The sequence below is a fragment of the Hippocampus guttulatus genome, chromosome 9 (genome assembly GCF_054856545.1).
Source record: "Hippocampus guttulatus isolate MCC_2025c chromosome 9, RoL_Hgut_1.0, whole genome shotgun sequence".
Taxonomy (NCBI): Eukaryota; Metazoa; Chordata; class Actinopteri; order Syngnathiformes; family Syngnathidae; genus Hippocampus; species Hippocampus guttulatus.
In genome coordinates this window covers 9,965,712-9,983,446 of record NC_141269.1, presented here as the reverse complement: position 1 = coordinate 9,983,446, position 17,735 = coordinate 9,965,712, and the positions used below count along the sequence as shown (strand labels likewise).

The following is a 17,735-nucleotide window of genomic DNA, read 5'->3' as shown; positions in this document are numbered from 1 at the left end:
TATTCTTGGCTCTTGGATGAATTCGCACACTCCTGTCCTGTAGATTTGGAGGAAACCAAGGTGGTGGTGGTGGTGGTGGTGGGGGGGGGGGGGTTAATTCCATGCGCGTGTGTGTGGGGGGGGGGGGTAATTCCAGTGTGTGTGTGTATGGGGGGTAATGTGCAGGGGAGGGGTGATAATAGGACACAAACCCTGACATGGCGACAACACGGCATGCACACCAAGAACAGCACATAGCCAGCTTGAGACAAAGGCTGGGTTGGCCTCACTTTGGGTCTCTGCCCAGATGCCACAACAGAAAAAATGAGGTAAGCATTTATGTGTGTGTGTGTGTGTGTGTGTGTTGTTCCTTTGGGTCCTTGCCAGCTAAAGCTAATCCATTAAGCTTCATATTGTATAGCAGAGATCCTATAGGCTGACTCTCACCCAAATCTAGACGCACTTGCTTTTCTATATGGACCCCTAAACTATTATTGGATAATTTTGATAAGCACTTCTAATTTACTCAGTGCAAACTTGACGGGATTAATGGGAGTAGGAGTTTCATTTTAACCAACGCACGATATTAAAGTGTACACAGAATAAAATAAACGGGAGCTAGCACGTGCATTGCAACACATCCTACATGACACGAGTCAGCCAATCAAATCTTAGGGTTAAGGGCTGCCTAGCCCACCGCCACCCCATTCATTTTGTGTTCATTGAGTTAGTTAAGTAGTTCGTGAATTTTATTCTTGCAAATAAATAAATACACTTTGTAGATTAAGCAATTTTACATTTGCATTTTATTTTAAAGAAAAGAAATTTGAAAATGTTATTTGTTAATGTTTGTTTTGTTTAAAATAATTTATTTTACATGATCAAGTTTTACTCAGATGATATGGCTCTGTTGTCCATTTTAAAAATGAAATATGGCCTGGAGCACTTATATTGACCCATGCCGGTACAAACAAATGATGTCATGGTTTATAACAAGTCTGTGCAAGAGTGAAGAAATTGTATAATCTAAATGTTAGTGGTGTCAATTTACTTAAAGAAAACTTGCTTTTGTGACCTTGCCATTAGTATTTTCCAAACTCATCAGGTTATGAAGTTGAATCTTGATTCCGACTTTTAATTTCCCCACTTTAATCACTCCGGATTACATAACGTGACATTTGAAGCCCCCCCCCCCCATGTGCCCCCCCCTCCACTCTTCCTCTACAAATGAGAAGACAGACAACAGTGGTACTCATGGAGGCCAAGGAGTCATGCAAATTAACGTCAATCAGCGAATGTACTTTTTGGCCCTCCAGAGCCCCGTTAGGAGAGTAGGCGTGGGGGCCAACAGAGTATAATTGGGCCTTGCCTGATTAGCAAATGAACAAACGAAGAGGAAGAAGGAGTGATGCCCAGGAGATATGGAAAAAGTAGAGAGCAGGAGAAACTGACAACAACATGCAGAAAAATGGGTGAGATCACAACGTGATATAATTCACAATGTGCCAACTCATCGCCACGGTAGTTTGGATTAGATCAGCGGTGGGCAAACTACGGCCCGCGGGCCGAATCCGGCCCGTTGGTCTTTTTAATCCGGCCCGCTGAAGGTTGGTCCACAATTAACAATCGATGTGAATGATTGCATTCATTTCAGTTGACTTAAGATAAGGAGACAGGGGGCCCAGGTCTACAGGATGGAATGTACAAGGGCCACTGGGACCAAACAATATCACCTCTGTCTTCTTTTCATTGAATCTCAAGAAATTTTGTGCCATCCAGGTTTTGATTTCTTCCAGACAGGATAGGAGTGGCCTTAATGAGAAGGCGTCTTTCTTGCTCAGTGGGACATAGATCTGGCAGTCATCTGCATAGCAGTGGAAGGGAATACCATGTTTCCTTAAGATGGAACCCAATGGGAGCAGATACAGCGAGAACAGCAGAGGCCCCAGAATTGAGCCCTGTGGAACACCACATGACAGGGGAGCAGTGCGTGACTCAGAGCAGCCAAGGCTGACACAGAAGGTTCTGTCAGCTAAATAGGACCTAAACCACTGTTGTCATTTTAAAAAAGTATATTAATACAGTACTTTCATGCTTTTGTTCTGTTGATGTTTGATATGGACTGTCAACAAATGCAGTTTTTAAAATGTTTTAATGTACCATAGCTCGTCCTGACCTGGCCCTTCTGTCAAATTTTAAAAGTCAATGCGGCCCCCGAGCCAAAAGGTTTGCCCACCCCTGGATTAGATAGATAATACGTATTGATAAATGACATCAGGAAGAGTGCAACCAGTGAAGCGCTGGTGAATTCCATGGCCTGAATTCCACTTTGGGCACAGTTTGGACATTTTCACTTTGGGGTAAACTCAGTTTTGTTGCCATCCGATTCGATATTAATGTTTGTGTGTTGAGTAATTTTGAGGAACGGCAAGCAGATTTCCACTGCCAAAACTGGTGAACTGATTTTTAACCATATTTAATTGTCATCACTGTATGTTTTGACATAATATTATGGTGTGCAATTTCTTCTCATTAAAATACACATTACAACAATTTTTGATGTATTTTCTGGGAAGGCTGGAATGGATTCATGATATTGCTAGTCCGTTAAAGATAATTTCTGATCCAGGTTTTTCAGTTCCAAGCATGGTCATGAAACTACATTAAACTTGTATCTCAAGACCCTAATGTTTTAAAAAAATATACATATCGTGATGGGGGAAAAAAAACAGAGGCTAATCTGGCTGTCTAATCATCAAAAGATGAGAAACTGCACTCTCTCGCTCACACACACACACACACACATACAAAGTGGAAAAACATCTAGTTTGACCTTATCACTGCAGACATTTGGACCACACAGAATCAGTCGTTACATGCTTCTCATTGCCCTTTGCAGCCACACATGTAAAAATGAGTGCTAATGCCCTACAACCCCTTCACACACACACACATTTAGATCCATGTCACTCCATATCACACAACCGGCACACGGACTAAATGTCAGCCGTGAGTACCATGCAAGTGTGTTGGGGCAGCACTGACAAGCATGGAAGCAGCTTGTTGAACTAATAGCCTGACTAATATGTCGACGTTGCCCCTCCCTCCGCCGCTTCGTCTTTCTCCGCAAAATTGACATCTATGAAGTGATCGTAAAGTGTTGAGATTTTTTTTCTTTTTAGTGGGAGAGCGAGAAGATGAGGAACTGGTTGACAAGCGTCAGACCCTCTCGCCCTCCCATCTGATTCTGTCCATCCCTGCAGGATCCCTCAGGGTTTGTCTCTGAGGATGGTGCTATGATGAATAGGCCTGTCCAAGCTAACCTAGCGGAGACCAATTAGAGTGAGGGAGCGGGAGGAACGGGGGAAAAAGGGGAGGAGGTAGAGCACAAGGGGGAAGAGCGGAATGGAGTTGAAGGGCATCGAGGTTAAAAAGCAGGTAGCACGATTGGGGCAAAGTGGCAAAGTTTAAGGGAGTAATGTTGTCTACAAGCGTGTGTGTGTGTGTGTGTGTGTGTGTGTGTAAGCTGTCAGTGGTGAAGAAGAGGAAGCGATGTAAGGCCTCGAAGTGTTAACCTTGTCTGTTACTCCTTCCAAGGAATGCTTTGACAGTCTAAATGCACAAACTGGACAAGGTCTTTCCTCTTCGTTCTCCTTTACTTCCTGGGAAATAGGCACAAATGGAGCCTCGCACATGTCACATTTGCCAGGCCATTGTTTTATAACAGCCTGCACCATTACATTCGATGAGAAATCAGTAACCTCTGCTGTGTCAGCGGCCGAACGCTAATTGCTAGCCGGACAGAGGCAGAGGTGTGAGCGTGCTAGCTGCGGGGGGGGGGGGGGGGGGGGGCTAATAGTGCCACGTTTCCCTGGTGGTGGTGGACCCCAAAAAGCAGGCAGGAGAGAGGAGCAGGTTGTACTTGAAGAATTGTATTAAAACAGAAAACTAAATCCAAAACAAAGTGCTCAGAACAAAGCGAATGCAAAGTAACAAACAAAAACCATGGCAGAAACTAAAAACATGACCGAAACATGACTGAACAAACAAAAATGACAGCAGCAAAGAAACAGCAATAAACAAACATGACAGTAGCCAAGAGTAAATAATGACCCCACAATGAGTGCTCGGGCTGGGAGTCCTTTTAAAGCCACTAATTACCTAACAACCAACAGGTGGCACTGTGGGGCTTCTCCCTGCAGCTTCACACCTGTTGGTCACAAACCGAAACATGACAAATAGCTGCTTGGGTTTGGAGTCTAACAAAAATTTAGCATTGTGAAATGCGTGAAAAGTGTGACCAATCAACACCAAAATTCATGTGCACATTCCTACTCGTCCTCTTCATCATGCTGTAAAAATCTAAAAAAAAAAATAAAAAATAAACAATCGGCACAATATTTTCAATCTTGTGGAAGTGACAATGGCTTTTCATCATCGGAGCTCACATTGAATGTCAATAAAATCCCAAATATTGTACGCTTTTATATTTTCAAAGCTTGAAGAGAACACAAATAGAACTGTGCATATGAATTTTGGTGACTAGTAGTGATTCTTTTCAGACACTAGGTGACAACAGAACATGCCCAGGCAAGTCAGGAAACAATATTGCGATGCTTGCCTGCTTCCTTCACAAACAGTCAGGCTGGGATGAAAAAAGAGCAGGCCACATCCATAAACAATGGACATCATTAAAATGTGCAGAATGTAGTCATTAAAAAAAAAAAGCATTATATTAATCTTTCACAGGGGGCGGGATTTGAATGCGTAATCATTTTTACATCGAAACCTATTATATACTGTAAGTACCAATTTTGAGCCCAATCAAGTGTCCCTTTAATATTCCCAACTTGAGCTACACCTGCACAATTTCATAAGAGCCCAATACTGCTCGGTCATAGTGTCTCTCGACTCTTCTCCTCCTCCTCCTTCTCCTACGGGCCATCGGAGAGACAATTACAAACAACCCGGCATCCATTTATCGTCAACAATTAATCTACATCAGCGCAGGCCTCCTTCATAAACGAATGCGAGAACACAGAGGAGAGGGAATGCGAGCGCAATGAAGTCGAGTCAACAGCGAGAGCGAGAGGGGAAGGCTGACAGCACAATTAGGCTTTTTAATTCTCTGCTTGAATGGGCTGGTCCAGTCTTTATGCTAATTAGAAGGCCACGGACATGTCATAAATCTCTATGATCCAGCCTCATTTCCCCCTCTGTCTGTCTCTTTCAGACACAAAGTTCACTCATTACTTTTTATGTCGGGGCTGCGCGGCTGCTGTGTAAATATACTGGGTCGAAAATTGATTTTTGCCACTTTGAATTAAGCCAATAGTCTGCAACATCTCCACGATAGTTTCTCTGGCCGTTAACTCGCTTTATTAGTTTTTCAGCTTGTGTTTTGTATGCACACAAACAAAACAACACTTGAGTAGAGGGGGGAAAAAAATCCCCTTGTTCTTATTTCCTCACGTCTGTTCATCTCCATATGACAGACAAGGCTAATGATGAGAAAGCAGGGGAACAAACCACACATAATTGGGGGTGCACATTGAGAGAAAGCTGGACAGGGAGAATGAAAAAGATCCATCAGTGGACAACGGGTGGCTTTAGATTTTCACCCTCATTCAAGCCAGGCCTGTTGCAGAGCCAATTTAAACAGAGAGTGTTTGGATCTAATAAATCAAGTTGTATGCTGATTAAATAAGCCAAGGGAAAAGTAGGAATGAGGTGTTTTTATTGCACTTTAAAAAAAAAAAAAAAAAAGCATCTTAGGTTTGTTTGACAAAACCAAAGATTGTCAGTCGTCTCTTCTCATGGTGCTTGACCTTCTCATGACCGACATCAGCGGGCTGCTGAGTGAGCGTCCAAATGGCCACGCCCCCCAACAAAGCCAAGTGCAGCAGATAGAGGCCCGCGCACACACAGGTAAGGAGCGCTGATATGAAGAGGCTGAGCACGCACACGGGCATCGCCACCAGCAGCAACACTGAGTGATGAAGGGCACTGAAGACCAGCGGTGGGATGGAAAGGACCAGTCTGACCAGAGTGGACATCAAGTTGGAGTACAGAGACAGTGGAGACAAGAGGAGGGAGACCACTGTCTCACTCATTGATGCTCCCTACAGGAAAAACCAAATTCACTTCCAACCAGGGCTTTGGCAATTCATCAAAATTGAATCGTGACTTTGATTTTGGCTTCTCACAATTATAAAAACATTGGGATCAGAAAAAAAAAAGTGCACGGTGCCACATCGGGGATAGTGGGTGCTATAGCCCCCCGCCTTCAGCTACCCCAGAAATTTAATTGAGTTTAAAAACATAAAAAAGTTGACCAGTAACCACTCTGTTCCAATACAATTCCCGTTCCCATGTTTGGACTGCAATAAATAAATAAATAAAATTCCAAAGTTTCAGGAACTTCAACTATTTTATGTGACCAACAAGAAAGGATCTTGAACAGAAATGTTGGCCTTCTGGATTGTTTTTTTTTTTTTGTGTGTCTTTATGCCATAATCATCCAAATTTAAATGAATAAAGGCTTGAAATAATTCATTTTGTGTGTGGTGAACGGATATACAGTAAATGTTTCACATTTTGAAAGTAATTTATCTATCAGGAATGGACTTTCCTGATAGATATTTAAATTTTCTGGGATCCACCTGTAGATTACCATATTGCAAAGCATTTTATCCTCTGAGAAAAAAAACCCAAAACAAATTACTGACAACATCAGTGACTAGCTAACGTTAACTTTCATCTTTTAGTGTCCACCTAAACAAAAAAATCAAGTTACGTAACTCTTTATGCAGCTCACTACAGAGGTGTTATTTAGAGTTGGCTACATGTTTTGAGTAGATTAAACTGACATGGTAACACATACAGGCTGAAATCTGATGGGACCAAAAAAATAAATAAAATAAAATCCAACATCCACATTTGAAGCAGCCAAACCCAGATAATGCTACAAAAATAAAGAATATAGACTGTTGTGAATATATTAAGACATAAACAAACATGTAAATAAATGAATATAAGTAAATGTAAGTCAGCGCGCTTCTGATAGTGCTGCAGCAGAGAAGGCCTTGCTGGCCCTGACTGATCACCACTGTGACCAAATTGAGTTTGACACTCCTGTACTATACTAACATTGGAACAGAGTGTGCACTCGGCAGCCTGTGAACCATTCACAACATATAACGTTTTCCCCAGACACCATGTTGATGCATGCATGAAACTTTTGTTGCCACAAAGCTTAATCCAGATCACATAGCAGGCCCAATTTTTTTTTTACGTACCTCACATGGAGTTGCATGCACGGCGCTGCTGGAAATCCAGGCCTTGTGCAGCCCTGTCCACGCCCACAGAAGAACAACAATAAGGCTCAAAACAGCAGTGTCAAATATTACTCATTCAAGAAAAAAAAAAAAACTACTCTCGACTTACACAAGAAAAGCACAATGAGAGCCACTGCCAGCAGAAGTCTCATCTTTCTCCAGCACTCACACCTGCAAACAATTTGACTTTCAACTCAAGGCCGGAAAATGTTAAATGATTTCAGCTTGCGGAATCTCTCTGTAGCCTTTCACATTCCTCACATTTAATCTTCTTAGGTGGCAAAATAAAAAAGTTGCAAAACAGGTGGCAGGATTGGAATTAGAGCGCCACCTGTCTGTATGGAGGAACAATGACAGAATACTGAAATGATTTTTTTCCCCTTTGTTTTTATTTTATTTATTCTTTTTTTTTTTTTACCTCCCACAAAATTCCTGAATATATGATTTGTTTCGGTTGAAAATTTTTGTGGTTAAATATACAGTAATCCCTCGTTTATAGCGGGGGTTACGTTCCAAAAAGAACCAATGATAAGTGAAATCCGTGAAGTTGTGAACTTAATTTTTTTACAGTTATTATACAATACTTAACTATATATACAATGAAATCAAAGACCAAAACCTGTTTTCAGGCCCAATTACAACAACAACAAAAAAAAGCGTTTTCAACAAATAACTATAATAGTTTTTGGAAATACTGTACTGTCGACACGCGGCACCGCCGGCGCGTTCTGATTTAAAGGGTTAAAAGCATTAAAAAAATGCACGAAAAAAATCCATGAAACAGCGAAGCCGCGGAAAGTGAACCGCGTTAGAGCGAGGGATCACTGCACACTGTTTAATTCTCTTTTACGGGTAAGTTCATTTCAAATGGTAGTGACAAGCTGCTTGATGTGAGCACAATTTGCCTTTTATTTGCATAATTGTGTCGTTCGTTTTCTTTGCGATGTGCGATAGTCTCCTATTTCTTGACAGCAAAATGAGAACAGCAGCTAAGCAATACTTTAAAGTTAAGTGTTTGGAGGGGATGGGAGGGGTAAAACTATTTACTGAAAAGCTTTAATTTGATTTCTCCATCGATTTTGCGGCCATATTTCCTATTGTTTAATTATTTGAGAAATGGACTCAATTTAGATGCAGAAACCATTTATTTTGCTCCCTTTACATTGTCACAAACATGCCAGACAAACATTGATTTACAAAACAAACATCGTTGTAAACACACATTTAAAAAAAAGACAACTAAGTTGTGCTTTCTTTATGCGACAAAATCAACCAGATTTAGAGGTCAAAACATTCCTATATCCAGATTAAAAATCTGTACATTAAATACAGTTTATACATGATTTGTTTGTGAACTGACAAGAAATAAAACAAAATGTTGATATGGGGGGGGGGGGGAGAATTGACTGTACATGATGTAATGGTAATGTAATGTGTCATGGTAGTTTTGAGGCTTGCTGGTATTAAAAATCAGTGACTTGTAAAGCTCAGATGCTGGATGTGGACAGGATGTCCTCCACCAGGTGCTTGTAGACCCAAGCATCTCCTTTTAGTCGCTGACGTCGCACGCCGACCACTTCCGGCCTGTGCAGCAGGCACACCTCTAGCTCAAAGGCCATGGTCACCTTGCCAAAGTCATCCCAGGTCCTGCACTTCACCGTATAGCTGGACAAAAGGAAAATAACAAAGTTTCTCGATGTTGCATTCATATTCAGGGTGATGAGGGAGGCAGGGGCAGATATTTCTTACCCTTTCTGTCTGAAGTCAACATTTTTCTCAGGCAGGACGGAGAGAATCTGGTTCAGCACCTGGTCCGGGTTGGTCTGCCCCGTCAGGGTCACGTTGTACTGGGCCTGCGGGGAGGTGAAACACGCAGTTAGAAAAGGCACAAACGGAACTAGCGTGTTCATTCAGGAGCGCGTGCGTGCCTTGATCTTGCGCGGGTTGTCTCGCAACGCTCGTCTCTTGCTGGGGGTGAGCATGGTGATCACCTTGTCCAGGCCCCTCTCCAGGGAGCCAAACACTCGCCCTCCCCTTCGCTTCTTTCCGCTGTCTCCGCTGCCGGCCATGTCCAAAGAACGAGACCTGTGGAAGAAGACGTAGACAAAAACTTTAACAGATGGTGTCGGTCTTTTTTCTCCACCCCTTGCAGTGGTGTGACTTGCCTTCTTTCAGGACTAAAGGCGAGGATCTCGATGTTGGTGGACTCTTTGCTGTCTGCTACTCTCCTCTTATGAGCCTCTTTAGAACCACTGCCTTCAGCTGCAACACACAGACAAACACACCTGACCTGAATGAAACGTCACCACCCTAGGATCATCTCAGTAACAACAACAATGATATACATGGATGTCCCAATCACATTTTCTTTGGTCAGTCAACTGATTTTGAGGATCTGAGTCTCAATCTAACACCTTGGCAATGTGTGAAGGAGAGGAGAGGAGAGGAGAGAGAGAAAAAAAGAACGGATCCAAATTGTCTTGTTTTCCCTCACAAAAGTATCCCGACATGACACCCTCTATATGGCTAGCGGAGCAGTGAAACCGAGTAAAACATTCAAATCTTTGTGGGGAGATTGGGCACGTGAGATCTTCAGGAGCCGTATTTCGGTGGTGTGGGGACATCAGTTATTCAGGTGGCGTATTAAATTAGTTGTGTTAAAACGCAGCTCGATCCCTTCCCCCACGTCAAATAGTCAATTTGCACAAACTGCAGGTTGCCCATTGCACTGTCTCCACATTCCACTTTAAAATATTTCCATACTGCAGACGTTATCATTGTTACATGATGCTAGCTTCGTGTTAGTATCCGGCGACAATGACCACAACGTTCCCCCACTGGCTGCGTTTACTGACACCGTTTCCGGCTGTGTTGCGACATATAAAATCTAGTATACAGTGACTTTTGGATTCAAAGTTCCACCAAGTTGATGCAGTACATAAGAGTTGTGATGTGAGCAGCCAGAACTCTGGAGTGAGGTGGTTTAATAAAAAAAAAAAAAAGGGAAAAAAAAGTGGAGACGGACACAATATCCGCAAATGATTCGCCTTGGCACATAATTATGGCTGTAATGATCCGCCATTTCTATTAGCGTCCATCATTTCAGCCAATAGAATTAGCGTCATGATAAGCCGAGCAGCCAGTTGACAGTGGGAAGTGTGTGCGGCCACTTTCAAAAGCTTAATGACCGGGAAAATCAGAGAAACAGAAAAAGCTACAAGGAGAAAAAAAATCCACCACCCCCACCCCCAAAATAGGCTATTACCACAAGACAATTTATTTGCAAATGTTCACTATGTGGTTTGGGGTGCTGTAATAATTAGAGAAACAAGACGACAAATGTATTAATGGAAAGAGACAAAAACACTGGACGGGCAAAAGTAACGGGACACCTGATCACTCCTACCACCCGATGCACTGTCAAATTTGAGACGCGCTTGGAAAGACCTTCGACTTTTTGGAGTGCGCCGACAGGAATCTTTGAACTATTCATCCAAGTAACACTGACATTAGATCTGAGAACGGGCCGGCTGGCTAATCTCTCCTCTAGTTCATCCCCAAATGTTTGATGGAGTTGGGCAACTCTTCCACCGAAGCACGCCTTTATGGATTTTGCTTTGTGCATGCACACACAAAATAAAGGGCTTTCCCCAAAGCTGGAAGCGAAAAACTTGAATTTATGGATGAACCCAAAATGCATTCGAACCTTTGCAGAGTAATTCAATCTCCTTGGAGTTTATTAGGTAAAATAAGAGAGTCATAATCCAACCTTTTGGTGTGCTTCTGGTGCCACTGGACACATTTTGATTGGGTGTGGTCAACACGTTCTTGGGGCGTGTGTTCTTGTTGGAGGAAGGGGTGCGAGGTGGAGGCTGTGCAAAGATCTCCACTGCTTTCTCCTGCTGAGATACATTCTCTTTGTTCTCACTGGCTTGTTGATGCTCTTTGCGCCTCCTCTCTTGGTGGTGCGGGCCTGTCACTTGACCTCTGTCAGGCGGCGGGCTTCGACCATATCGTTTCTCTACCGGCGATGCCACCCTCTATAGAAATACATTTTATAGTTAAATATTTCTCCGGTAAAGCATAATGGACGCACTTGTCTCTACTAGGGCTGAACATTTAATCAAATTCAAATCGACATCGCAATGTCATAGAATGCTATTTAAAAAATGCAGACGCTGCACTTTGGAGAGGAATTTTTTTTTTTTAATATTTCACATCATTTAAAAAAAAATACATGCATATTTATTTCATTAATTTCAAGTTGAGTGCTGAAGATGTGCAGTCCACATAACATATTGTTTCACAAAACATAAGTTTAAGTGATAAAGCCACAGATTTGTTTGCATTATTGCTGTAATTTGATTTATGACTGAATGAATTATGTTTTGCCACATTCTTTCAGTAGAATTTTATGAAGTTGTCATAGTGAGTCAAAGTTTTAGTGAGTTATTTCTAATTCAAGTGCACACTGTAAATAAACTGCTTCATATTAATTCATGGTTCATTTGCCTTGATATTTATTTATATGTAATATCAAAACTGATGTGTCATTAATCTGAAATTGTTTATTGTTAAACTTATTGCTTGCATTTGAAAAAAATGGAAACGGGCCTTGAAAGAATAAACGCAGCAGCAATATTGAGGGGTAAAAATAAATCGCAATTAGGTTATTTTTCAAAATCATTCAGCATTAGTCCCTACTTGAACCAACCTTGTCGTCCATAATTCGGATTGTCCTTTCTCGCACCCCTTGAGGTGTATGACGTGAGACGGGTACCCACGGACAATCATCGATGTAGTCTGAGCAAAGATCCAACGAATCCAAAATTACAGCTTCGTCGTCGTCGGCAAAGTGAAGAGATTTATTAGCCTGGAAAAGGGACAATATCTTTTAGTGGCTGAGGACAAGACATTGAACAGGAAAGGCATGCTGGGAGTCGCAGTTGGACCTGTAATCGGCCATGTAGTGGAGAGCAGGCATCCTCTGTGATGTGGGGCTCCACGTGGAGGCGCACTGGCTTGCCTCTCTGCTTCTTTGACAGCAGTAGCAAGTATGTGGCTGTAATGTGGTCGTAGTGCCACTGCACACATGACACCACATTTAAATCACTGGAGGTCGAGTTAATTGTGCAGCAATTGTGAGAGTTTTCTCAATGACTGCTTGAGTTATAACGTAGTGAGAGGGTTGAAAAAAAACATGTTCTGGTTTGGCTGGTATTTACGAATAATTTCCCGTAAGAAAAGTGCTACCTCGACTTGACCCGACTCACAAGAGAGATAGGAGTCGTCCGTCTGTCAATTTTTTTGTGTGGTTTTGGACGCAAAACAGTTTTGAGTTGTAGGCGCTCCCTCTGGTGGCAGCCAACTTCACAACACGCCACAGTTTGGCAGATAGTGAACAATTATTTAAAAAAAAAAAAAAAAAAAAAAAAAAAAGAGTCCAAGCGCTTGCTTCACGCCGTTTTATTTTTTGTTACTCCCAATTAAAGTTGACCTTAAAACTAAATATAAAGACAATTGATTGCGCAGTACATATTTAACCAAACCAGCAAGTCGCTATCTTACTGCCAAGTTCAACACGTCATGCAAGACATCAGAGTTAAATATAAACAACCCATATATGAACACAAGTGTTCATGCAGATAGAGCATACAACAATACACAAAGGCATATATTCATCGTAAAAAACAAACAAAATTGCAGCTGAGGAAGTCTTCTGTTTCAATATCAAGTGTGTACAGTACTGTATATCTGTATCATACTGCCCTCTCGTGGCCAAACAATTACCATGATGCACACAATTCTTTACATTCTATTTAATTACAACATTACGATGTTTTTTTTATAATGCGCAATACCGTTAAGTGCTATTTTGTTGTATTAAAAACCATGTAGCAAGCATTTTCTATTGTCCACCGGAATGGATTAATTACATGTCCATCCAGTTTACTTGGTAAACATGATTTATGTGGAATGGGTGAGGTCATCGAAAGAATTAAACTGGTGAGGAAAGGCACCACAGTAATCTAAAAACAATAGTTAAAAGAACAACCATGATCATAACTGTGTGAAGAGGTTAACTGTCATATAGTAATGCTGAATTTAATCTCATGTGATGTCATGTGGCGACATTGTTCAACGTCTGATGTTTTAGACACGAAATTTCCCCGAAGGTTTTGGGCAAATTACGAAGAGAGAAGTTCCACTGTATCTGTATTTGAAATATAAGCAGGGCATATAAATCTCCATAGTTGCATGATAGCTCAGCGGCAAATGTAAAATGAAGATCAATTGTGGTTGGGAGTTGTGGTGTCGTTCAAATGTGCGATCAAGATAAATGGCAGAATGTTGGCTTTTTTTTTTTTGTTTTATTTCCTCTGTTTTCCCATGGTTGACACATTCTCCAGGTTGGGTTCTGATGCAAAAAAAAAAAAAAGTGGCACATACCTCTTTTACAAGAGCTGTGGTGCTTTCTCTGGAACGCTTCATATTGACTGCCATTTCAGTGATGCAGTCCTCGTCTATGTGACCCAGCTACAAAATAAACACTGGTTTGGTTGAACAGCACCGTGAGCACAAACAAGTTAAACTTTGATGCGATGGAAGTTATGCAACCTCCGTGGTTTTATAGTATAAGTATGTTATAATATGTTGTGTTCTACTGTATTATTATTTAATGTTAGATGCTCTGAAAAGCTCTTTGCTACAGCTCTAACTGTTGTAAAAGTGCTATATTAATAAAGGATTGTGTTGCATTTAACTCGCTGAGCTTTCGTTAAATTGAACCTATTGGCTACTTTGTGTTGCAAATATGCTTTATACATTAATAGATGCACATATTGATTTGTTAGTGTACCGGCTGCCTGCTGCACCACTCCACAGGGCTGTTGTGGTCTTTCATTACCCAAGGGTGCTCAAGTAGCTGCTGCACTTCCAGACGCAACTTGGGGTCCACCTAAAGGACAAAAAAAAATTGTAACGACAACTCAATGATTCCACTGACAATATGTGGCTTTAAAACTTTGTTTTCCCCATTATGATACATGTAATCATACCTGCATCATTTGGTTGAGCAGGAGGATGCTTCCTGGGGAAAGCCATGAGGGGTTATCATACTTTCCTCTCTGAAAGTACATGTGCCATATACATACATAAGGGCGCAGTAATAAACTTGAAATACTAACATCTAGATATCTGCTTTTTTTTCTGGGTAAGCGCTTATAGGTAATGTCCAGGCATCTCCAAGCCGTCGTCAAAGTCTTGTCCTGACTTTGACGACTCCCCTTCACAGGATAATGAATAAGCATCAGTTGCAGACATCAATCACAGGAAAGAATAAAAGGCATGGGGGGGGGTTCCCCCAAATGGTTTCAAAGCATTCACACTTGGGAATGACGTCACATATGCTGGCATCTTATTGCACTTGCGTGCAGCATAACAGCTAAATGATGCTTCACCATGTTTGCTTTTTACACTCCTCTAACCTAACTATTCACAAGTTTTTCAGTCAAAGTATGGTCAACGTTTGCGGGAAAAAAAAATTAAAATTATGAAACAATGAAAATGAAAATTTAGCTCTTACAGTAATTTTCCTATAGAGCACCACGCAGCTGTCATCATCAAAGGGCAGATAACCACATAGCAGAGCGAACAGCAACACGCCCATACTCCACACGTCAGCCTGGAACATAGTATTGTGTGTTTGAAATCATTAATTCCTACTTCAGGGCACCAAGACAAGGTAAATCTACAGGAACAGTGTTTTTGTGATTAGTGGAAGACCATTCAGATTCCTGGCATTTATTTAGGGACAAGCTTGTATGAGAAGACACCCCCCCCAGCCTCCAAAGGAAAAAGAGCTGTGAAGCACTCACCTCTGAGCCAATATAAGCTTTTCCCTGGATGAGCTCAGGAGCAGCATAAGCTGGACTTCCACAACACGTCATCAACTCATAACCAAGGCCTCCCTGTGACACACGATCACACGCTACACAAAATGCTGCATCTACTGAACATACATCCAAAACAAGAATTCTGTCTTTCCAAAGTCTTGATTGACACAGGCAGAGAGGTCTTAAGTTAACACGATGCTTACTGTGGATATAATTTGCTGTGGTATATAACTCCACTGCATCAGCTGTGCGTGACTATAAACTTTAGGAGCAGCTCTCAATGTGGTGAAGGTACCGTTCAACACCACTTCCAACTCCAGTTCAATTTTACCTCTGAGACAGTGGCAGTCAAAACTGAGCATTATTAGCGATCTTGTATTGGATCTCACACGAAAGTGTTGACAAGTTGAAGTACCTTCGGTTTGGCACATAAGCCAAAATCTATGAGCTTCAAGTTGTGGTCTCCATCTATCAACAGGTTCTCCTAATGTTTAGAGAGACAGCAGATGATGAGATTTGCATTTCAAAAGGACACATTAACAACTTCAAAATCTTCCACTCCTGCTCACTGGTTTTACCGGTTTAAGGTCCCTGTGTGCGTAACCCTGGCTGTGAACGTAGGCCATTGCAGACACAATTTGTCTGAAAAACACTCTTGTCTCCTCTTCTGACAGCCGGTCCTTTGCTATAATGTAGTCAAACAACTCCCCTCCTGGACAGTACTGCAAGAGATACAGGTAAGGGAACGGATAGGCATAGAAGACAAATGCACAGCTGCAGTTTATCGACTTCCGTCTGTCTGCTCACCTCAAGTATCATGAAGATCTGTGTGGGGGACTCAATGACTTGGTAGAGACGGCAGATGTGCTGATGACTGAGGTTCTTCATTGCCTCGATCTCCACCTTCACTCGAGGAAGATCTTCCTAGGTAATTATGTCAACCGGTTTTAGCTAACACTTTCATCTTTGACGTGTCGTACAGGAAATAACCGCTGAGCTGTACCACATACAGGTATATGCCTCACCAATCATATAAACGGGTATATTGGTCAAAAACCTTTGGACATTTGCTTTAGGATGAATACTTGGGGTTGTATTTAACCCAGTTTGATATGCGTCTAAAAATGACCAGTTATACAAATACGGAATACAAACAGAACGTCCTTCATGATTTAAAATAATGGTTTTAAAGGTGGACAGGTAAAACACAGTGTAGCCAATCTCACCCAAAAATAACTAGCTGTCATTCATTGACTCACCGATCATTCTCACGTTCTCATATTTTAAATGTTATAAAACGTATTCGATTACATATTGTATTCTGTTTATTTTATAAATCTGTGCTATTTGTAGCTGCTGTAGCACTTAAATTTTTCAACAGTGTTCCCATTCTTAATAATACATTTGTGTCTGAAAGACTCACCGCAAGATCCTTCTTGTTCATGATCTTAATGGCCACTTTCTCTCCTGTTAGTTTGTGACGACCCAGCTTCACTTTAGCGAATCCCCCTGGAAAAAGAAAAATACACATTTAAATGTCAAAATGGTACAAGAAAATGTCGGGATAGTTTGTGCTTTCAACATATTACCTGAGCCGATAGTCTCATAAACCTCGTAGTACTTGTGAAGCTCTTCGGCCCCGCGGGGCTCGGTCCTCTCCACGGGCATTCTGCCTGCTTCAGCCGACTGCTGGACACAACACCAGCCATGAACACATCCACTTAATCTCAAAATGTGAAAAACCTGACATAAACAGTATATCGCTAAATTTATACGACCGCTAACGCCGATTCATAGCTCGCCAATTATGTGTTCACTTAACAAGGATACGACCAGCAAAAGCAATGTGACTTACGTTAGGAAAAAGCTCACGTTTGTAGCAATGACGTTTCTTTCCGTCACCAGAATATGAGGCGATGCGTAAAACAAAAATGCTAAATGGTTACTGCCAGCTTGGAATGTTTTGTCAGACCCAATTTGAATTTCGCACGTTAAACGTCAACTTCCTGCTTCCGCTTTAGCTCTCGACCGCCTTCGAGTGGCCAAATGCGCTACTGTCGCAATTATTTTGAGCTCTGGAATTCCGTGAAAATGCTTCCATACAATTCTAGAGAAAGATGGATAGTACGGCGATCAAGTGATTGCCGCTTTTTACATGTTCTCACCCCGTGCTGTGTAAAAAATAATCTTGTATTTAATATAAAATTACAAATTCATCTTCATAAATTCACAGCTTCTTTTCCTCTCTTGTCAGAATTGAACTTTTTTTTTATCAGTGTGCTCTAACACACTTCAATAGTAATTTTCCAAATCGGTTTTGAGTTTTAAAAAGAGGAGGAAAAAGGCATTTTCCCCACATGACATCACAATGTGTACTATGTTCTTATTTTTTTAACATTACTTTGAACCAGCCACTTGATGTTCTTTGTATGCATAATTGATATCCGAGTACAGTATTACGAGATTCTTTTTGGTTCTCTGTAGATAAAAAAAAAAAGGTTAAATGTCAGCAGGAGACACAAAT

General features: G+C 41.5%; 1 protein-coding gene across 2 annotated transcripts; it reads right to left on the bottom strand.

Annotated features, from left to right (window-relative positions):
• Positions 1-8,475: 8,475 nt before the first annotated feature.
• Positions 8,476-17,199, bottom strand: melk (maternal embryonic leucine zipper kinase). 2 transcript variants are annotated; one of them, XM_086120204.1, is made up of 18 exons: positions 17,067-17,199; positions 16,801-16,897; positions 16,635-16,720; positions 16,019-16,135; positions 15,790-15,933; positions 15,627-15,695; positions 15,194-15,286; positions 14,902-15,000; positions 14,375-14,443; positions 14,176-14,274; positions 13,767-13,853; positions 12,269-12,400; positions 12,031-12,189; positions 11,086-11,356; positions 9,482-9,578; positions 9,245-9,401; positions 9,066-9,169; positions 8,476-8,981 (listed from the first exon to the last, which is right to left on the bottom strand). In XM_086120204.1, the coding sequence occupies exons 2-18, from the start codon at positions 16,877-16,879 to the stop codon at positions 8,804-8,806; spliced, it is 2,040 nt and encodes a 679-aa protein (XP_085976330.1). In that variant the 5' UTR covers positions 16,880-16,897; positions 17,067-17,199; the 3' UTR covers positions 8,476-8,803. The 2 variants fall into 2 exon arrangements, with proteins under 2 accessions (XP_085976330.1, XP_085976331.1); XM_086120205.1 differs by having other exon boundaries at positions 16,801-16,900; positions 17,067-17,184.
• Between the last annotated feature and the right edge of the window lie 536 nt (positions 17,200-17,735).

What these genes read in the sequence shown, in the direction of transcription:
- melk (XM_086120204.1), bottom strand. Translation starts at nt 16,879, where the DNA reads ATGCCCGTGGAGAGGACCGAGCCCCGCGGGGCCGAAGAGCTTCACAAG. An exon ending in TCCGAATTATGGACGACAAG is followed by an intron (nt 11,357 to 12,030) that starts GTTGGTTCAAGT and finishes GTATTTCTATAG; the next exon opens with AGGGTGGCATCGCCGGTAGA. An exon ending in GTTGACTTCAGACAGAAAGG is followed by an intron (nt 8,982 to 9,065) that starts GTAAGAAATATC and finishes CCTTTTGTCCAG; the next exon opens with CTATACGGTGAAGTGCAGGA.